This window comes from Notolabrus celidotus, chromosome 23, assembly GCF_009762535.1.
Source record: "Notolabrus celidotus isolate fNotCel1 chromosome 23, fNotCel1.pri, whole genome shotgun sequence".
NCBI classification, from domain to species: Eukaryota; Metazoa; Chordata; class Actinopteri; order Labriformes; family Labridae; genus Notolabrus; species Notolabrus celidotus.
In genome coordinates, this window is record NC_048294.1 from 7,077,602 (window position 1) to 7,100,721 (window position 23,120).

The 23,120-nt window shown below is 37.3% G+C and overlaps 1 protein-coding gene across 2 annotated transcripts in view; it reads right to left on the minus strand.

The window, feature by feature from the left end:
• LOC117807134 (obscurin-like) overlaps nt 1–23,120 on the minus strand; it is a 58,020-nt gene that overhangs the window by 1,065 nt on the left and 33,835 nt on the right. The window contains exons 3-17 of one of the 2 annotated variants that reach the window (XM_034676206.1): nt 11,176–11,436; nt 10,765–11,043; nt 10,253–10,540; nt 9,884–10,165; nt 9,456–9,755; nt 7,960–8,223; nt 7,271–7,513; nt 6,833–6,949; nt 6,682–6,697; nt 6,434–6,531; nt 4,673–4,729; nt 2,507–2,569; nt 2,353–2,412; nt 1,862–1,924; nt 1,449–1,514 (exon numbers count right to left, since the gene is read on the minus strand). In XM_034676206.1, coding sequence (XP_034532097.1) covers nt 1,449–1,514; nt 1,862–1,924; nt 2,353–2,412; nt 2,507–2,569; nt 4,673–4,729; nt 6,434–6,531; nt 6,682–6,697; nt 6,833–6,949; nt 7,271–7,513; nt 7,960–8,223; nt 9,456–9,755; nt 9,884–10,165; nt 10,253–10,540; nt 10,765–11,043; nt 11,176–11,436 — 2,457 coding nt within the window. Of the gene's footprint in view, nt 1–1,448; nt 1,515–1,861; nt 1,925–2,352; nt 2,413–2,506; nt 2,570–4,672; nt 4,730–6,433; nt 6,532–6,681; nt 6,698–6,832; nt 6,950–7,270; nt 7,514–7,959; nt 8,224–9,455; nt 9,756–9,883; nt 10,166–10,252; nt 10,541–10,764; nt 11,044–11,175; nt 11,437–16,027; nt 16,221–16,578; nt 16,630–16,863; nt 16,957–17,059; nt 17,111–17,246; nt 17,345–17,434; nt 17,451–17,562; nt 17,671–17,994; nt 18,247–18,655; nt 18,923–20,040; nt 20,344–20,471; nt 20,748–20,834; nt 21,114–21,335; nt 21,615–21,743; nt 22,005–22,622; nt 22,899–23,120 lie in introns of those variants that run through there. The other variant, XM_034676207.1, reaches the window with a different exon arrangement.

Genomic DNA, 23,120 nt, shown 5'->3' on the forward strand with positions numbered 1-23,120 from the left:
AAAAAGGCATGATTATAAATAAAATACTTCAACACAGTAAAATAAATAAAAAAAGTAAGAGTGGGAAGAAAAGTTAAAAATAAGATAGCGTTGACAAGATCAGATGAATACAAGAAATAAATAGATAAATAAATAATTAAATAAGATAAATAAATGTTAAAGCAATGATTAAAATAATTATAATGCAGTCCAGGGCTAAAAATAAATTACTCCAAATTAAAAGCTAGATTAAATAGGTAAGTAATCTAATGTAAAAGGTAAGATTCTATGTAAAGTGTTAGCGCTAGTACAGATGGACTCCTCATAAAGTAAAGGCTGTTGGAGCAGATGAAAACTCCACATGCCACCAAAAGTTTAAAACTGATCATTTCTGAGCACAACTTGCGCAGATATTTCAGAGAGATGCCAATGCAAAAAATGGCAGCTAATTAAGTTCTCATAGTTTGCAGATTCATCTATAAAGACATTTAGTAAGTATAAATGTGGGACAAATTTCTCCTTTATATTAACAACCTGTAAGGGCAAACTTTTGGACGTAGTAGCCTCTTTGTGTTTAACAGTGTTTAAAACCAATACAGCCACCCCATACCCCCTTTTTTAATTTTTTAATTTTTAATTTTATTTAATATGTTTACGTATGCATATACATGTGCCTATGTGCATAATCATGAATTTGTGTATGCAGCTGTTACCATTGTGTAGCTGCATGAGGTTATGAGAGTTAGAAATGTTATAACTTCCCAGAAGTCTTAAGCAGTGCTGGGACATGCCGAAATGGAACATAACATGTGTTGTGAAAAGATAAATATCTTGTTGGCCATTAAGGGAAACCTAAGTGTGCAGAGTGTGTGTGTGTGTGTGTGTGTGTGTGTGTGTGTGTGTGTGTGTGTGTGTGTGTGTGTGTGTGTGTGTGTGTGTGTGTGGAGCTGGGAAGGGAGCCACAGGATGCTCTCAATAAATATTAATCAATGTTGTCAATGGACCAGGACATTGCCTAAAATGGACGATGATGTGGATGAAGATGTGCCAAATATTGACTTGGTGTTCATGGAGACCATCACGTAGCCGAGATTGCATGATGTACATTGTGAAGTGTTTAAAAGCTGTGTATTGTATCAAGTAAACCAGAACTTTGACCATCAAGCCAGACTCTGTCCTTTTTGTTCTCAATTCTGCAACAATAGGTATGTGTATGGTATGATGAGTTGCTATGTTCACCCTGTTTTTTTGCTGTAAATAATCCATCAAATTTATGTTTTATGTCTGCTTGTTTTGGAATTGGTTTTGTTCTTTTTATTTTTTTATTTTTTTTATTGTATTGTCTTTATCTGTGTCTTTATTTGAATGTTTCTAAAAACTAATACATTTCAAATCATAAAAAAGTAAGTATAAATGAAGTCCTAATCCTTGTATCCTAATATCCACATTATGTAAGGTTGTATCATTACCAAGAGCTGTACCTGATTTGACTGCAGAGTAAACTGGGTCTTCGGTTGCTGCAGACTTTGGCTTTCCTGAATATGGAGAGATGAGCAGCAGCAGCTTAATAATAATCAGAATGTTTAGAATAAACAAGCACAGTTTGAGAATTTTGAGCATGGTCTTGGTTATTTTTTAATATTATTACCCAGCGTTCTTACTTTGATTGAAACATGCACAGTGCTGCTAACTAATGCATACATAGCAATATGATAAGAAGGCGGATACATTGCTGAAAAAGACACTTTGAACAGTTATTTTTACAGGTGTTAAAAAGGTTTATTTATAGTGCTTATGTGCTCACTACATATTGGAAGCTGTGATGTGTCAAAGGCCAACATGGTTTAGAAGCAAACAGCAGCTAAACGTATACTTCACTCACCTTTCTTTTTCTTGCCTTTACCCGCATCTTGGCAGATGACTTGGGCATACATGAGTGTCTCATCTAAAACAAAAGACGGATATGAGGATGTGTTTGCTCAGAAGACATTTTTTGGAACACACACATGGACGGATAGACTGACAGGTAGAAAGAAAGGAAACTTTGGGTGCACTGCTGAATGACTTTACAGCCCTACAGGACACACTCAGACTGGAATATTCAAGTTTATGCTACATCTATGTGGAAATGCATTCAAAACAATAGACAGAAAATACACAATAAGATACAGTCATATGCAGTTATAGCAGACAAACTTAGAAACAAAAAGATAGTCTTCATGGTCCTCGATTGAGGTAAGATTGGGTCATTTTCGCTTGTGGAGACACCTAGTGGGAATATTCAGGCACTGCTCAAGTTCAGAGAGGGAATTTAAACTGCATGGTGGCCAGATGCTATGACACTTTTCAATAAGACTGTTAAACTGACAGTACCTGCCGTTGCAATCTTCACTTCAGAATAAACAGCAATCTCATTTGGATCAGATTCCTTCCCTGTAAAGAAAATCAGATGTAACCACAAAGGACCAACATCAATAAATACTCTTTTAGACTGCTTTCATCAGCTGTGAATCTTTGAGGTACTCACCCTTCTTCCTGGTGTTTTTAAGTTCAAGCAAGGAATATGTGACATCCTGGAATTGGCCTGCACCTGAAATATATGTGAGTGGATATTTGAACGCATTAGCACTAAAATGTTTCAGAATTGTGGTCTGTGCATGAAGTTCAGTGCATCTACAGTTGATTCTTTTTTTTGGAAAATGCCAGTTCAGAGAGTATTGCTTGAATTCACCTAAATTGACATGACATTGACATGTGTGAACTTGTGTTTCATAATGCTGTCAATGCCAGTGCTACACTGCAGGTTTTATATTAGTGAATAACAGTGCAAATTTTTTGCATTAATTCAAAACTGTATTTTATTATTTATACTAGCTTACTTCTTTTTAAATTTAGCTTATCTTTTTCTAGCTATTTTCTGTTTATCTGTTGTTGTCGTTGCTAGGGTCTGAGAGAGAAACGTAATATCAAATCCTCTGTATGTCTGGTGCATACTGCAGTTTTTGACAATAAAGAAGACTTTGACTTTGAACTTTGAACTTTAATGAATGGGTCCTTGAGACCACTGAAAGCACAGATAAATGGACTTGGTAAATGGAACTGTACTTATATAGCGCTTTTCTGGTCTTTCTTTTTTATATATATATATATATTTTTGGGCGCTTTTTTTTTGCCTTTTTATTGAGAGGACACCTGCAGAATGACAGGAAATGTGGGGAGCAGAGAGTGGCGGAAGACATGCAGCAAATGTCGCAGCCAGGAGTCGAACTGGCGACCTCTGCGACGAGGACTATAGCCTCTGTATGTGGGGCGCTTAGACCGCTAGGCCACCAACGCCCCTTTCTGGTCTTTCTGACCACTCAAAGCGCTTTCACACTACTTGTAACATTCACCCATTCTCTCACTAATGGTAGAGGCTGTTACAGTAAGGGACCATCAGTATAAGCTAATCTCAATCATACACATTCACACACCGCTGAACGACAGTATCTGGACACTTCGGCATGTGACTACCGGAGCTGGGATCGAACCACCAACCTTCCGATTGATAGACGACCGACTATCCACTGAGACACAGCCGCCCTGATACACTAGAGGCGTTTTTCCACCGCAGGAACTTTACCCCAGAACTAGGGACTTTACCTCTGAACTACGTGCGTTTCGACCGGAGGAACCAGGGTCTAAATTTAGTTCAGGGATAGATAATCTCCCCCATGAAAAGCCCCTGCTTGGGGGGTAGAACTTTTCAAAGGTCCTGGGACTTTCAGTTAACCGTTACAGTGTTTGCACAGTTGTTGAACACAGAGGGAGTTCCTGGGAATGCATACTAGTTTAGTTTTTTATTAAGATTTCAAAATATTATTGAATCTATTTTTTTTTCTCCATGCGTCACTGGCGTGATTTGTTCTGATTTGTTTAGTTCTGGGGGCTAAAAGACCCCGGAACTCTTGATCGAAATGCACCTTACATGTCCATTCTCACACTCATTCACACACTGATGTTGGTTGCTACACAAAGTGCCCATCAGTAGTAACTGATGCCATTCACACACTGCTAGCCAAGCCACTGGCAGCAGTTCAGGGTTCACTGTCCTGCCCAGGGACGCTTTGACATGGAGACAGCAGGAACCAGGGCTCAAGCGTCGGTCTTCTAAGTGGGGCAACCGACTCAAATAGAAAGCCACAGAGCCACATTTATCAGTTGCTCTAGATATAGATGTGAAATGCTCTCCACCTCACAGTAAATGTTGGCTAGTTCAATGAAAACTGAACACAGAAGTCTAAGAATGAAACAGAGACAGCTGACTTTCAAAGCATAATAGCTGCAGCGTTCAATTAAAGGTGCAACTCGCAGGTTTGAGACCAAGTGGTCGAATGTTAACTTTTCATAAGTGTAAGAACTTTGCTTCATCCTCTATGGAAAGTCAATCTGAATGCAAAGTACTATAAAAGTGATGCGTTCAGTTCAACGGTAAATTATTGTTCTTCATACAACATGGGAAACAGCTGATGCATCATACATGCTGCTTCAACCTGTTTGAGTTTGATTAATACTTTTGGTAGCTGGACATCCTGTCTCATGTCGAGGTCACTTCTCAAGCGCACTGACTGCCCAACTAGCTTGAAGCAAAAATAAGCAACACATATGTTAACCTTGAGATTTTTTTGGTGTGAGCATTTTAAAAAGGTATTACCTGTACCATTTGCAGACTCTCCAGGGTCTTTGATTGAGTCATAGAGACTGGCATCACCTAACGAGGGATGAAATCAAGCAATGGTTGAATCTATCTACAGTCATGGCCAAAAGTTTTGAGAATGACACAACTATTAATTTTCACAAAGTCTGCTGTTTCAGTTTTTATAATGGCAATTTGCATATACTCCAGAATGTTATGAGGAGTGATCAGCTCAACTGCAATTCATTGCAAAGTCCCTCTTTGCCTTGAAAATGAACTTTATCACCAAAAACACATTTCCACTGCATTTCAGCCCTGCCACAAAAGGACCAGCTAACATCATTTCAATGACACACAGGTGTCACACACATTAACACAGGTGTGGGTGTTGATGAGGACGAGGCTGGCGATCAATCTGTCATGATTGAGTGACTGGACACTTTAAAAGGAAGATGGTGCATGACACCATTGTTCCTCATCTGTTAGCCATGGTTACCTGCAAGGAAACACGTGCAGCCATCATTGTATTGCACAAAAAGGGCCTAACAGGGAAGTTTATAGCAGCGAGTAAGATTGCACCTCAGTCAACCGTCTATCCAATTATCAAGAACTTCAAGGAGAGAGGTTCAATTGTTGCCAAACAGGCTCCAGGGTGCCCAAGAAAGTCCAGCAAGCGCCAGGACCGTCTCCTGAAGGTGTTACAGCTGCGGGATTGGGCCACCACCAGTGCAGAGCTTGCTCAGGAATGGCAGCGGGCAGGTGTGAGTGCATCTGCACGCACAGTGAGGCGCAGACTTTTGGAGGAAGGCCTGGTGTCAAGGAGGGCAGCAAAGAAGCCACTTCTCTCCAGTAAAAACATCAGGGACAGACTGATATTCTGCAGAAGGTACAGGGACTGGACAGCTGAGGACTGGGGTAAAGTCCTTTTCTCTGATGAATCCCCTTTCCGATTGTTTGGGGCATCTGGAGGAAGGCTTGTTCGGAGAAGACGAGGTGAGCGCTACCATCAGTCCTGTCTCTTGCCAACAGTGAAGCATCCTGAGACCATTCATGTGTGGGGTTGCTTTTCGGTCAAGGGAGTGGGCTCTCTCACAATCTTGCCTAAAAACACAGCCATGAATAAAGAATGGTACCAGAACGTCCTCCGAGAGCAACTTCTCCCAACCATCCAAGGGCAGTTTGGTGATGAAGAATGCCTTTTCCAGCATGATGGAGCACCTTGCCATAAAGCAAAAGTCATAACAAAATGGCTCGGGGAACAAAACATTAAGATTTTGGGCCCTTGGCCAGGAAACTCCCCAGATCTTAATCCCATTGAGAACTTGTGGTCAATCCTCAAGAGGCGGGTGGACAATCAAAAACCCACAAATTCTGACAAACTCCAAGCATTGATTCTGCAAGAATGGACTGCCATCAGTCAGGATTTGGTCCAGAAGTTGATTGACAGCATGCCAGGGAGAATTGCAGAGGTCTTGAAAAAGAAGGGTCAACACTGCAAATATTGACTTATTGCATGAATTCTGTGTAACTCTCAATAAAAGCTTTTGATACTTATGAAATGCTTCTAATTGTATTTCATTATACCATAGAAACATCTGACAAAAACACCTAAAAACCCTGAAGCAGCAGACTTTGTGAAAATGTAATGTTTGTGTCATTCTCAAAACTTTTGGCCATGACTGTAGTAAACCTAATGATGGTTATTATCTTCAGGAGATTAAAGTGGCATTTTGAAGGTGTGTTTTTACATTGAAGTACATGATCGATTCAAATGCTTACCATGGAGAGGAGCGGCGTATTCATCATGATGAGCCCTCATCTGGCCGCCCACACGATCTCCGGCTGCATTCTGATCAATATTCCTGGACTTCATCGACCTTTAACATTTAGCACATTAAGAGATTAAGATAAGAGATTCCTTTACCCGTCCCACAACGGGGAAATTCAAGAATAAGAAGAATATATTGCAGAACACTACGGTGTAACAAAGTTATGTTCAAAATTAGAGGAGGGAGAGTTGAACTAACCTGATACAGCATCGATCTGTGAAAAAGACAGGTGTTTTTACATGGTTTTGTAGCTTAAGTTTGTCAAACTGCTATTCAGTGTCAGGAAATGTGTTCAATTGAAATCATTTTATGTATCAAAAAATGTAATAATAGAGAGAAAGGGTCTCACCCTTCACAGCCTGCCTGTAGCGATACAAAAGGAGAAGAAGAACTACAAGTAGGACTCCACAAATCAGCCCAACAATCACAAGAACCACAGGAAACGAGTTCCCAGACTTCGACACTGCTGTGATAAATAATAAATCAAAACCGTCAATCACTTAAATAGAACTTTTCTAGACATGTTAAGCAGTGCATTTAGAAAAAGTCATAATGCAAAATCTCCAGCATATACACATAGATGTTAGGGGGTATAAACAACCACAACCACACATCTTAAATTAGCCATTCACAATATGTCACGTGATCACATACACCAATGCAGACCTTTTCAGTTCAGTTGGAACCCTTTTTAATTGAACCCAACAGTGAAATCAGATTAATGATTATACTTACAATCAAGTTCAATATTTGAAAAGAGAAAAAAAAATTATTTCATTATACCCACCTCTAACTGTCATCCAACTCTGTGCTGACTCTTTTCCTGAGCACCGACACCTATAGAAGCCTTCGTCTGACTTTGACACTGCAGAGATATTCAGCTCCGTTCTGGAATCATTCTGAATGAGTTTGTCATTGTGATAGAAAAACACAGGGGGCACCATATCTATGTTTCTCAACTTGAAGCTTAGACTAACTGAACTTCCTTCAGTCACAGGATGTACAGGGCTCTCCAGGATAATATACAAATCTGTAAAACAATCAAAGATAAGGGGTATCGGTCAGAGATCAAACATTAAGAAGAGCAGATGCAGAATGACAAGAGCAGATCTGTTTTTCTTCTTCTGTAGTATTCAAAATGACCATCATCTGATGTCTTTATCATGTGCACACACACAATGAGCAACAAGCGTCTACAAGACCATACATGCTACAAGTACTCTAACACTGATCAATGGCTCAAAAGCTTAAGTAAATTATTAAAATTGTGCATCCAGTCATCACTATAATCAGATGTTGGAAGAGTTTGTAGTTTCAGGATGAAGATATTTGACTCTTCTCTTTGTTAAGAGAATGAGAAAGAAGCTGTGACTGTAATGATCCACATGGTTAAAAGCCATTGTCTTGGTTAACCTCAAGGGGGAATCCTTTCAATAAATTCAAATTCAAAAACAAGGTAATGTAATGAAGCCATACTCTTTTGGGTGACGTTGACTGCATTGCTGAACTCTCCTGATTCAGACTCACACCAGAACGGGTCGTTACTCGAGCTATAGGTGGGGATGGTGCATGAGGAGTCAGTCTTTATCCACCATGAAGCGCATTCTTCAACGGTACTTCCCTTCTGAGTCCTCATCACTCTCCACCGAGTAGAGTTTCCCTCACAGCTCAGAGAGACAGAATCAGAGTTGAAGTGTTGCACTCTGTCGGGACTCACTCTGAGAGATGCTGATGAAAGATCTGTGAGAAAAAATGTGACAAGGGGTTAAAAAAAATACTGTGGCTTTTGAAAAAAAATAATTTTAGCTTGCATTTCATTTTCAGTAAGTAAACAATAAACTATTGTATTGTTATTAGGTGTTTATGGGAAATAGAACCCCGACACAGACCCTCTGGTTCTTAAAACCTTGAATTGTCCTTTAATGCTTTTTAAATTCCTTTTTAACCTCTTTAACATGATTTATTGGTCTACTGTTTCATCACTTCATTCTGTTTAATTTTGATTTATTCTTGTTAACCTTTGCTTTGTAGTTTGTTTTTTGCATTGTTAGAATTTTCTACACTTCTCCCTGACTGTTAAAGTTTTATTCTGTCATCCTCCTGAATTCTGCCATGCTTTGTTTGTCAAAGCACTTCATAAACATTTGTTTTTAAAGGTGCTCTTTAAATATAATGTATTAAAAGTAGTATTATTATAATTAGGAATTTAAACCTAAACTAACTGTTTTACCTCACCTTGTGGTCTATGATATCAATGTGCAGAAGCAAAATGTCCAAGAACTCTTTTCTGCAAATGATGTGTGAAAGTTAATAAACGTGGTCAAGGGTTTGTCAAGGGGTTTTGACCAATCAGAATCAAGCATCTAACACAGCCGGAAGATCAGTAAGAAAGCCGGGTAAATTAAAAAGTAAATTTAAAGCCCACACTCTAAAATGTGCTGTGTTGTTCCTCCATGTGTGGTCAATGTTTCCTTAGTTTTTATCTGTGTAGTCTCAGATCGTTGGCTTGGTTTTTTTTTTTGTAATGTTCTGTTTATAACCTGTTTTGCCAGAATGTGATTGTTAATTATGAGTGTGCAGATTAACTAATGCCCAACAGTTTCTAACTGCACAAGTCCTGCCTGCTCTTCAAGGGGGAATAAGTAATGAGTTTATTTATACAAAGCAAAGGTTGTCATTGAGATTGAATAACATTTACAGCCCATCTAAAATTATTTTTTGAGTGTTTTTCACACCTTCAGAATTTAAAGAGTGATGACAGAAGAAAACAAGGAAAATCGAGGACATTTTAAAATCACAGATTAAAGTAAAAAGTAAACAAATTGGCTTCATGCTCTTTTGAGAGAACATCGTGAGGTTACCATAATCCATTCATGTCTTCATTGAAGACTCAAGTGTTAAAGAAACTGTATGTTGTTCAGACAAAAATGGATTATCATTTTTAATAGAAGGACAGACAGAAACAAACTGACCTGCAGACCAGACAAACTTTGGTTTACTGTAATCAGTGTAAAACACTGGATCTCCTCTTCCAGCTCTGCACACATATCCTGCTGTGTGTGTCTGTCCTTCAACAATGAGTGAATACCATTCTGTCCCATTGCTGCTTTCAGACAGCAGATCATAGCTGTAGGAGTCGCCTGGTAGTTTGGGAACAACTTTATACCAGAAGAACCTCCATCCTGCAGATGGGTGTTTAACTTCACAGTTCAGAGTTACTGAGTCTCCAGGACTCAGCCATGATGGAGTCACAGTCAGGAGAGGCTTTGGTCCTGTTGGAAAAGTGATTTTTAAAAGTAAACCATATTATTATAGATTTTATATTATTTTTGAAAACAATCTTACATTTTAAGCTTAAACAAGGTTTATGAATAAAACAGCAGAAATAAATGTGACTTACCGTATAACACTGTCAGTGTGATGGGAGTGCTCCACAATGTTGAAGACTTGTCACTTTGTTTTCTGCCCCTACACTTGTAGTCTCCACTGTGGGATGTATAAGCAAAACGTACACTGAACTCCTTTTGCTTTGTAGGTTTAGTTGCACTTGAGCTGGTTGTTTCCCACTCATACTCCCACTCATTGTCATCTACACCTTCAATTTCACATCTAAGAGTGATCTTCTCTCCATAGTATATTTCAGACCAGTTGGGGTGCTGAGTCAGGCCAGCCTTTTCCCCATCTGTTGAAGTTTAAGATTTCACAGTAAGAATGCAAAGATGACCAGCCTTTAATCCACATCAAAACAAGTCAAAAATGGTAGACTCACTCTTCTTGTTGATGCTAATCATTTCACTGTTCTCTGTGTAGTAAGCTGGGTCTCCTCTCTCTCCTCTGCACCAGTAGAGTCCCTCCTCTGAGACATGTATTTGTCCAGCCGAGGTAGCACCACTGTCTTCAAGGGCCTTGGGCTGAGCAAGTTTATCCTCTTTGTACCAAAACTGATATTTCCAACCAGATGATAGGTTCACAGAGCAGGTCAGGGACACACTGCCCCCACTGCCCCCTACTGGTATGTCTCTGTTATCAGCCCTCAGTTCAGCCTTTGGTTTGTGTGCTGTTTGATTTAGAACAGAGACATTTAAAGATTATTACTGTTTCTATGAATAATATAACCCTCAATAAATAAATAGTTACATTTCTTGTGCTCCTGTGCATGGAATAAAAGCCCCTCACCACATATTTCAACACATACACCCTTAAAATCCCTCATTGGTCATGAAATTAGTTGGAAGTCAAAAACATGTTTTCATGATGAATAAAAAAAGCAGTCTACCTGACCTGATACAGTCAGTGTGATTGGAGAGCTCCATTCAGTTGAGGAGTAGAAATCAGTTTTGTGTCTTCCCATACACTTGCATTCATCACCACTGTAAACAACACCACTGAATGAAGCAGCATCTTCACTGTGTCTAGTAAATGTATTTGAGCCGGTTGTTTCCCACTCATACATCCACTCAGTGACTTCTCCATCATGGATTTCACATCTGAGGGTGATCCTCTCTCCGCTGTATATCTCAGACCAATGTGGTTGACGAGTCACAACAGCTCTGTTTGTTACTGTTCAGGTTCAAAGATTCCCATAAAAAGACAAATCAAATAAAAAGTTAAATCTACATGATGAAACTAATGTTTTTGGCATTTTATCAATCAATTTATGATTTTAAAATGTTTCTATAAATATATACTCACAGATTCTGTTGATAGTGAATTGACTACTGTACTGAGTGTAGTAACGTGGGTCTCCTCTTCCTCCTCTGCACCAGTAGAGTCCTCCTTGTGAGACAGTGAACCTGGCATCTTGTGTGATCTTCAATTCAGCTGTTCTCTCTCCTCTGTACCAGAAGAACTCCCACCCAGATGATGGAGGGATCACATTGCAGGTCAGAGTCACTACACCCCCTGGTTGAATGATTCTACTGTCAGCATTCAGTTCAGCCCTTGGTCTGTATGCTGTTTGATGAAGGACAGAAATGTGAAAGAATAAATTATTGTGTCTGTATTTGGGTCAAAATCACAAGGTACAGCCTAAATTGTAGGAAGAACTTATGACGATTACGAGTCTAAGCTTTGCAACAAGATGTAATCCTTACATGGCATTAAATGAACAATTTATGAAGTTAAATTTCTTTAAGTGATCATGTCTGTATCTTTACTGTAACACATTTATAACATGCATTATGCAGCATGGGACACTTTCTCACTTTGACAGAGCAATTAAAATATAGATATTTTGTAGAGCTCTATGGGAAAGACAAATTATTCAGTTCACATCAATTTTTTGTAAAACCTGCCACTGCCACTATTTGATCTCTGCAGAAATATAGTGACCTTTATGTTCAACTTCTCAGACACTAAGTCATTAAATTATATGTAGACTGTTAATAAATCAGTGATACGTATTTTCAGCATATTTCAAAGGTAATAAATATGTTATCGCTGAAAGGCAAAAATAATTAGTCACAAAGTTCCCTGCAAAGGATTTCATTATTGTTAAAGTAAGCAATAGTGTTATTTTAGATTTTAAAAACATTAAAATCATGACGGAATGGAAATCATGGTTTTACTTACGTGTTACTGTCAATCTGTAGGGATCACTCCATTGTGTGTCGGAGTATCCCTGAGGGTGGTTGTTTCTGCCCAAACACTCGTATTCTCCGTTGTGAGAATTTGTAGCATCACTTATACTGTATTCATTATTTTCTGTTTGTGGATATGATCCGAGTATTCTCCAGATATAAGTCCAATCAGTGTCTACTCTTCCCTTGATCTCACATCTGAAAGTGACTGTCTCACCCCAGAATATCTGAGACCAGTTGTATTTAAGGGTTACGTGGGCAGTGGGACCTGTTCACATGAAGAATAGAACTCAGTAAGGGTAGAAACAAGATGAAGACAACTAAACAGAAAATATGTGACGGTTTATGAGATGACTGTGCAAAAAGGAAAATGCATCAACATGTTGGTCAAACAATCTTTGGTAAATTTAGAGTAAGAAAAGCATCAGGTGTTAATACATGGAGCATATCAAAATGTCATAACACAAAGCTATAAAATATAGAAACATAAAAATAAATAATCAAAATAGATTCACACATTCCTGTTCCACATTCTAGTCTAGTTTTCATATATGTGCATGTTATTGAAAGTGATACAGTACAGAGGAAATATCTTTTTGAAATAGAGGAAAAACAATGAGTTACCTTGAGCCAATCCACGGAGCAGTGTATTCAGCACTAGAATGAAGATTCAAACTTCATCAGACAATAATTAAAAGTGATTTAATTTAGCTAAAGTTTCATTCATACTACTACTTACAATTATTTTACAAAAGCAGTTTGAAATTTGTAAATGTTAGAAACGTAGTAACTAATGAAAACATTTGAAAATGACATAAAAACAGATGGTTATTTAAATTGCAAATCTTTCATAACTAATGACAGCTAAGTGTACATGAAATGTGCAAATACAAGTCATTTACACAATGCATGTAGTTTGGTCTGTATCTATTTGCTCATGTCGTGTTATTTTAACAGACGTGATCCTGGCTTCAACACCGCCATGTCCAGAGAAACATGACTGCCTCTGAAAGTCACAAAACTAGAAAGTAACAGTGTACTCACAGAAAAACCCCAGCACATGAAGAAAGCTTTGTCCCATCTTCACGGTGACACTCTGCTGCTTTGCTTTTCAAACAAACGTCCGCTTTGCATTTAGAATAACGCCGCAGAAAGAGAGGAGAGAGACATTTTACTCTACATTAAAACAGAATCTCTGAGACTTCTCCTTCTTCTGTTCTTCCTTCCGTTTCACACTGAACTTGTGCAACTTGCGCTGGCTTTGACCACAGCCAACTTGTCATATTTACACTTCCTGTAAAATGCTGAGAGAAAAAGCTGGTCTTGTGGGAATCAGTTTTTGCCTTTAAATGGCAGAGAGAAATAACCAATTACTGCATCCATAAACCAGAAGACTTTTATTTTTCTTAAGTTATTTTTCAGGCACTTTTTCTCATAATAATCAAACTGCTGAAGAGAGAGACAGAAGTCTCTATATAGTCTCTGTACATGTGATGTCAAACTGGTGCCCCACATCATTCAGCATGTGTTTGTACATATGCATAATTTTACTGAGTTTCTTCTTCATAACATCAATGTGACAGAATTACAAATGTCATGCTTTCTTATAAATGAAAGCAAACATAGATCCAAAATCCAGCCTCCTTTCACATCAAGCCTGATCTGTTTTTAGTTCTTCCTGTAACTCATTGGGCTTTCTTATTGAGCTTAGAGAATAGACAACTTTTTTTGTTATATTCAACAACCACAGTTACCAAGAGGCTTTCACAGAGTGCTTCTAGTCCTCTTCATGAAAATTTGATTCACATATTCTAATTCAATACAAGAGAGAACGCATATCGTCTACAGAATATAAAAAATATATCTCCAAATAAATTAGCTCCCCCCCCCCCATGATGTAGGTGACACTTGGTACAGTCTGGCTGACCACTTCCTGTATTAACAGCTATGCTTTATGAGGTGTTTCTTTCACTTAGACCTGACATTATGTCACTGCAGCAGCATCTCACCATTAGTCACTTATAACAACTTTAAGTACTATAAAAAATTAGTGAGGGCTCATATGACCTTTATATAATTTTGTACACAGAAAGTATAAGTTAACTTTACATTTCCGTAGTAAACATAAAAATGCAACTTTAAAACCATGCCTATCTACAATGAGAGGAAGAATATGAGCTTTACTGAATACAAAATAGAATTTACACCATTTCTTTAGAAATATTAAAACAGATAAGACAAGAAAACACAACACAAAATAATAATAATAATAATAATAATAATAATAATAATAATAATAATAATAATAATAATAATAATAATAATGCATTTTATTTATAGGCGCCTGTCTTGACACTCAAGGTCACCTTACAACATTAAAACAAACAGAGTTTAAATAACAAACATTAAAAAATAAAATACAATTAAAAAGGTTTTAAGTGAATGGACAGTGGATTTGTGGTCAGATGGAGTAAGCCAGTTTAAACATATGAGTTTTGAGTTTGGATTTAAAATGTGGGAGTGAGTCAGTGTTACGGAGGTCAGGTGGGAGAGTTCCAGAGCTGGGGAGCAGAGCGGCTGAAGGCTCTGCTCCCAGATTATATGTACTATAAAATATACTATATATTATAGTATAGTAGAGGGTAAAACATAACAGACTGAAAGGCAATGCTGAGGTAGAAATTTCAATATTTATTTGGAATGTACCTTTTTTTTACTCAGTTTTATTGTATTGTTTAATTACCTGTGTATGGGCTCCATAAATATATAGCAGAAGAAGCTCAATGGCCTCACAAGCATCATAGTTCAAGGTCAGTGTAGTACCCTCAATTGACTGTAGGGGTTTCCCTGCAGCATGTTATGCCAAATGTTTTCAAATGTGCCCCAGTATTTTGTTGACAGAGAAAGTAAGAGAGAGCGGACAAAGCAGAGTGTTGTAACAGACCCCCTCAGTAATGTTTATTTTTGGGCAAGAAAACTGCAAAAAACTAAATCCTGAAAGTTTGTCTCATTTCTATTCAGTATATCTCAAGCCCATATATAAATCTTCAAAATATTGCATGAAAAAAATAAGGACAGACTTGATTGTAATGAGTAAAAAAGACTCCTGATGCAGCAAACATTTTTTTGACATTTTTTTTTCCAGAAACAAGATATTCTTATTTCATGCAACAGATCAAACTCTTGCTTGCTGAATTTGAAGCTTTTTACTCATCAATCAATTATGTTGTGATTTTTCGCTTAGAATATCTTGTAAGAAGATTTATATCTGGACTTGTCAGGTCAATAAGGCTTATATTATGTGTAACTAGTTATTTTTAACAGTAATGAGAAAAAGGAAGACTAAGTAAGAGTCACTTTTTGCAGTGAATGAATTACCCTGAAAACCTGATATAAAATAAGCTCAGAGGCATATCCAAAGTTTGTTCCCCTTTAGAAGACATTTGTTTTTTGTACTTGCTTTAAATATCTAAAGAAACTAAAAGATAGAGGGGGGATTGGCATGCACCAAAGGGTAGAGGGCAAGAGTCCCAACTGAGTTGATGTGGGGAGGATTTATTCTTATTGGCTGGTTAGTGAAAAATGTGACTATGCACACAATAACAGCTTACTGCTCATAAACTTTATTAAGAAAATGAACAAAGGAGACAAAAAAATATTAAAACAATCAAATGTCAGCAGAAATGAATACAGCTTCTATGTTGTTATATGAAAGGGATTTTTGATTTAAAACAGATCAATAAAGATATAAAAGTAAAGTTGTTTTCTAGATCTTTTAAAACTAACACTGAAAAATAATGAACACATTGAAGACACACTATCAACAGGGCGCTTTATTTAAACTGTACAGAACAAAGTTGAAACTGAAAAAAAAAGTAAGACTACAACAAGCAGAAAAAAAATATTATTACTATTATTGTTATTATCACCATATCATTACAATTGTCATTAATAATAGTGATAATAATAATCATAATAATCCCATGGTAATTTAAAATTAAATTAAAAAAATTAACGTAATAAATTAACCAAATTAATTGCAAACACATCAACTGTACAAAGCCCTGAACATTTCTGGTATAAAAAGCAGAGTTGGATATACTCATAAAAAAGTTCTGTTGATATTGTTTCTGTTGTCATCTCAGCCTCTTCACAGAGCTGGAAGAAAACCACAACAAAGTCAGTCCCTCATTTAAAAAAGCTCATAAAGAAATCATCTATGTAATTGGTACAGATACAACTTTTACTTTGAACAATTATCGTGTTTCATAACAGCTACAGGAGGCACACCTCAAACCTCATCACTAGCAATGAGTTTGCCTCATTCATGACTTGTAGACTGTGGGTCCAAAACAAGTAATTAGAACACAACTCATCTTATTTTAACTAATATCTACTTAAATTAATCCAGACAGCTAGTCTCATTAATCAAGAAAATAAAGTATCACATTTAAAAACAAATTCAACATCACATATTGTATTTTTGCTGTGCACATAAATCTAAGGTATACTGTACCATTTGTTTAGTTCCCAGAACCTTTGATTGTTTCATAGACAGAAGCATCACCTTTAGAGCAACAGAGATCAAGAAAATGTCAATCAGTGTTATTGCATTATTGTAACTAAACATCTTCAGATTTTTTAAATGTCTCACAAGCATAAAGTAGTGATGGTTTCAATGTTTTCTTGTAATCTGATGTAACATGCTGTGGAGTATATATGAAAGAAAAATATAGAACTAACTGCTAATTCTTCAGAGGATTATCATTTCATAGACACACAAACTATGGGGCATGCTTACCATGAAGGAGGGTACTGTATTGATCATTTTGAGCGTCACTGTGGACAACAACACGACTTGTGGAACAGCCTTGGTTAGTGCTCCCAGAGTGGACTGACCCATCAATCAAACAAATACAAGTATCAGGTGTAAATACAGTTTGACTAAGTTACATTTAACATTTTTACAGTGCATGTATATCAACGGTATACTGTACCATTTTCATAGTCCGCTGGGCCTTTGATTGAGTGGTAGACGGAAGCATCACCTACAGAGGAGCCAAAATTGAGCCAGTCACATTATTCAGTTACACTGCATTATACAACTTAGGTCTCCACGACTTCTTAAAATGTGTCATTAAACAGGCGTATGGGTGCATACTTGTGTATAGATATAATGCTTACCATGGAGGAGAGTACTGTATTGTTCATGTTGAGCGTCACTTTGGTCGACTACATGACTTGTGGAAAAGTCCTGGTTTGTACTCACAGACTGGTCTACCCTGTGACATTAAAATACATTACACTGAACAACATGTAACATGGGATATAATGCTGTTAAGTTCAAAATAACAGAAGATAGATGAACAAACCTGCAGAAACGTGAATCTGTGAAAAAGACATTCACATGGTTAAATACTCCAAGGTTATCATATTATGTCAATACATTCATGTATTTGAAATAAAGAATGAAACAAAGGCTAGAAGAAAAAGGTCTCACCTTTAAACTGTTTGTTGCAATACAATAGAAGAAGAAGAATTATGACACCACAAATCAGCCCAACAATTAGGAGAATTATAGGAAATGAACTCCATGACCTGGACACTGCTGAAAAAGATAATAAAATATCACAATAACATTAAAATCATTCTTGATTTTATAACTTTGGCTTCAAGAACATGACTATGTTCTATAAATCCACAGCTAGGACAAAAATGAGAAACACGTTTACAGTTAGGCACATTATATCCCTTTTTTTAATGCAATGCATATTTTGATTGTCTGAAATAAGATACTCATTTTAAAGCAAAATGTAAAATTTTCTAGTTTGGAATCACTTTCTCTAAATTATGCAAGGAACATTTACCAGACTGTTTTTCTCTTTAAAAAAGAAACATGGTTTATACAAAAGAAAAAAGATTGTGTTTTTACCCTGCACATCTCTAACTGTCATCCAACTCTGTTCTGACTCTTCTCCTGAGCACTGACACCTATAGAAGCCTTCGTCTGACTTTGACACTGCAGAGATATTCAGCTCCATTCTGGAATCATTCTGAATGAGTTTGTCATTGTGATAGAAAAACACAGGGGGCACTGTAACATTGTTTCTCAACTTGCAGCTTAAACTAACTGAACTTCCTTCAGTCACAGGATGTACAGGGCTCTGCAGGATAATATCAAAATCTGTAAAACAATCAAAGATAAGGGGTATCAGTCACAGATCAAACTTTGAGAAGAGCAGATGTAGAATATCGAGAATAGATCTGTTTCTTCTTCTGCAGTATTCAAAATGACCATCATCTGATGTCTTTTTCATGTGCACACACAAATGAGCAACAAGCGTCTACAAGACCATACATGCTACAAATGCTGACCAATGGCCCAAAAGCATACATGAAGCATTGACATATTACATCCAGTCATCATGATAATCAGATGTTGAAAGAGTTTCTAGTTTCAGGATGAAGATTTTTGACTCTTCTCTTTGTTAACAGAATAAGAATGATAAAAAGCCATTGTCTTGGTTAACCTCAAGGGGCGATCCTTTCAATACATTCAAATTCCAAAACAAGGTAATGTAATGAAGCCATACTCTTTTTGGTGACGTTGACTGCATTGCTGAACTCTCCTGATTCAGACTCACACCAGAACGGGTCGTTACTCCATCTTTTACCAGGGATTGTGCATGAGGACTCAGCCTTTATCCATCTCGCAGAGCATTCTGCAACGGTACCTCCCTTCAGAAACCTCATCACTCTCCACTGAGTAGAGTTTCTCTCACAGCTCAGAGAGACAGAATCAGAGGTGAAGTGTTGCACTCTGTTGGGACTCACTCTGAGAGATGCTGATGACTGAAGATCTGAAAAGAAAAATGTGATGAGGTAAAATAAAAATAAATACAATGGTTTAAGTCAAAATATGATTTTAACTTGAAGTTTCGCTGCCATTGCATTTTGTTTCAAATAAGTAAATTCATGAATTAGAGCTTCTGCTGTAAGATATTACTGACGTGAAGCCCCTTCTTATTGTCCTTTAATGCTTTAAAAAAGCAAAAACTCTATAACATGAATTATTGGTCTACTGTTTCATCACTTCATTCTGTTTAATTTTGATTTGGATTTCTTGTTAACCTTTGCTTTGTAGTTTTTTTTTGCATTGTTAGAATGTTCTACACTACTCCGTCTGTTAAAGGTTTATTCTGTCATCCTCCTGAATTCTGCCATGCTTTGTTTGTCAAAGCACTTTGTAAACATTTGTTTTTAAAGGTGCTATATCAATAAACGTTATTATTATTAGTATTATTGTAACTAGCATGCAAACCTAAACTAACTGTTTTACCTCACCTTGTAGTCTATGGTATCAACATGCAAAAGCAAAATGTTCAGGAACTCTTTTCTGCAAATGATGTGTGAAAGTTAATAACTGTGGTCAAGGGTTTGTCAAGGGGTTTCGGCCAATCAGAATCAAGCATCTAACACAGCCGGAACATCAGTAAGAAAGATGGGTAATTAAACAAGTAAATTAAGCCCACACTCTAAAATGTGCTGTGTTGTTCCTCAATGTGTGGTCAATGTTTCCTTAGTTTTTATCTGTGTAGTCTCGAATCGTTGGCTGGGTTTTTTATTTTGTTTTCAGTAGTTTTCCGTTTATAACCTGTTTTGCCAGAATTTGCTTGTTAATTATGAGTGTACAGTTTCTAACTGCACAAGTCCTGCCTGCTCTTCAAGGGGGGAATAAGAAATATGAGTTTATTTATACAAAGCAAAGGTTGTCATTGAGAGTGAATAAAAGTTACAGCCAATCTAAAATTCTTTGAGTGTTTTTCACACCTTCAGAATTTAAAGAGTGATGAAAGAAGAAAAACAACAAACACTTCATGTCTTCATTGAAGACTTAAGTGTTAAAGAAACTGTATGTTGTTCAGACAAAAATGGATTATCATTTTCTTAAGAGAAGGACAGACAGAAACAAACTGACCTGCAGACCAGACAAACTTTGGTTCACTGTAATCAGTGTAAAACACTGGTTCTCCTCTCCCAGCTCTGCACACATATCCTGCTGTGTGTGTCTGTCCTTCAACAATGAAGGAATACTGTTCAGTCCCATTGCTGCTTTCAGACAGCAGAACACAGCTGTAGGAGTCACCTGGTAGTTTGGGAACAACTTTATACCAGAAGAACCTCCATCCTGCAGATGGGTGTTTAACTTCACAGTTCAGAGTTACTAAGTCTCCAGGACTCAGCCATGATGGAGACACAGTCAGGAGAGGCTTTGGTTTATCTGTTGGAAAAGTGATTTTTAAAAGTAAACCATATTATTATAGATTTTATATTATTTCTGAAAACAATCTTTAATTTTTACCTTAAACAAGGTTTTTGAATTAAACAGCAAAAATAAATGTGACTTACTGAATAACACTGTCAGTGTGATGGGAGTGCTCCACAATGTTGAAGACTTGTCACTTTGTTTTCTGCCCCTACACTTGTAGTCTCCACTGTGGGATGTGTTAGCAAAACGTATACTGAATTCCTCTTGCTTTTTAGATGACCTAGAGCTGGTTGTTTCCCACTCATACTTCCACTCATTGTCATCTACATCTTCAATTTCACATCTAAAAGTGATCGTCTCTCCAGAGTATATTTCAGACCAGTTGGGGTGCAGAGTAACGACAGCCTTTTCCTCATCTGTTGAAGTTTAAGATTTCATAGTAAGGATATAAAGATGACCAGCCTTTAATCCACATCAAAACAAGTCAAAAATGATAGACTCACTCTTCTTGTTGATGATAATCATTTCACTGTCCTCTGTGTAGTAAGCTGGGTCTCCTCTCTCTCCTCTGCACAGGTAGACTCCCTCCTCTGAGACATGTATTTGTCCAGCCGAGGTAGCACCACTGTCTTCAAGGGCCTTGGACTGAGCAAGTTTATCCTCTTTGTACCAATAGCGATATTTCCAACCAGTTGATGGGTTCACAGAGCAGGTCAGGGACACACTGCCCCCTGCTGGAATGTCTCTATTATCAGCCCTCAGTTCAGCCTTTGGTTTGTGTGCTGTTTGATTTAGAACACAGACATTTAATGATTATTACTGTTTCTATGAATAATATAACCCTCAATGAATAAATAGTTACATTTCTTGTGCTCCTGTGCATGGAATAAAAGCCCCTCACCACATAGTTCAACACATACACTCTTAAAATCCCTCATTGGTCATGAAATTAGGTGGAATTAAAAAACATGTTTTCATGATGAATAAAAAGCAGTCTACCTGACCTGATACAGTCAGTGTGATTGGAGAGCTCCATTCAGTTGAGGAATAGGGATCAGTTTTGTGTCTTCCCTTACACTTGTATTCCCCACCACTGGAAACAACACCACTGAATGAAGCAGCATCTTCACTGTGTGTAGGAAATGTATTTGAGCCGGTTGTTTCCCACTCATACATCCACTCAGTGACTTCTCCATCCTGGATTTCACATCTGAGGGTGATCCTCTCTCCGCTGTATATCTCAGACCAATGTGGTTGACGAGTCACAACAGCTCTGTTTGTTACTGTTCAGGTTCAAAGATTCCCATAAAAAGACGAATTAAATAAAAAGTTAAATCTACATGAAACTAATGTCTTTAGCATTTTATCAATGAATTTATGATTTCAAAATGTTTCTATAAATATATACTCACAGATTCTGTTGATAGTGAATTGACTACTGTACTGAGTGAAGTAACGTGGGTCTCCTCTTGCTCCTCTGCACCAGTAGAGTCCTCCTTGTGAGACAGTGAGCCTGGCATCTTGTGTGATCTTCAATTCAGCTGTTCTCTCTCCTCTGTACCAGAAGAACTCCCACCCAGATGATGGAGGGATCACATTGCAGGTCAGAGTCACTACACCCCCTGGTTGAATGATTCTACTGGCAGCACTCAGTTCAACACTTGGTCCGTATGCTGTTTGATGAAGGACAAAAATGTGAAAGAATAAATTACTGTGTCTGTGTTTGGGTCAAAATCACAAGGTACAGCCTAAATTGTAGGAAGAACTTATGACAATTATGAGTCTAAGCTTTCATCAAGATGTAATCCTTACATGGCATTAAATTAACAATTTATGAAGTTAAATTTCTTTAAGTGATCATGTCTGCATCTTTACTGTAACACATTTATAACATGCATTATGCAGCATGGGACACTTTCTCACTTTGACAGAGCAATTAAAATGTAGATATTTTGTAGAGCTCTATGGGAAAGACAAATTATTCAGTTCACATCAATCTTTTGTAAAACCTGACACTGCCACTATTTGATCTCTGCAGAAATAAAGTCACCTTAATATTCAACTTCTCAGACACTGAGTCATTAAATAATATGTAGACGTGTTAATAAATTAGTGATACATATTTTCAGCATATTTCAAAGGTAATAAATATATCGCTGAACTGCAAAAATAATTAGTCACAAAGTTCCCTGCAAAGGACTTCATTATTTTTATTGTAAGCAATAGTGTTGTTATTTTAGATTTGAAAAACGTTAAAATCATGACAGAATGGAAATCATGGTTTTACTTACGTGTCACTGTCAATCTGTAGGGATCACTCCATTGTGTGTCGGTAAGTCTCTGAGGGTGTTTCTTTGTGCCCAAACACCTGTATTCTCCGTTGTGATATTCAGTAACACGGCTAATACTGTATTCATTTTGTGTTGTAGGTGGACCTGAGATGGGTGTGATCCAGTCATACGTCCAATCAATGTCTCTGCTTCCCTTGATCTCACATCTGAAAGTGACTGTCTCACCCCAGAATATATGAGACCAGTTGTATTTAAGGGTTACGTGGGCAGTGGGACCTGTTCACATGAAGAATAGAACTGAGTAAGGGTAGAAACAAGATGAAGACAACTAAACAGAGAAAATGTGACGGTTTATGAGATGACTGTGCAAAAAGGAAAATGCATCAACATGTTGGTTAAACAATCTTTGGTAAATTTAGAGTAAGAAAAGCATCAGGTGTAATTACATGGAGCATATCAAAATGTCATAACACAAAGCTATAAAATATAGAAACATAA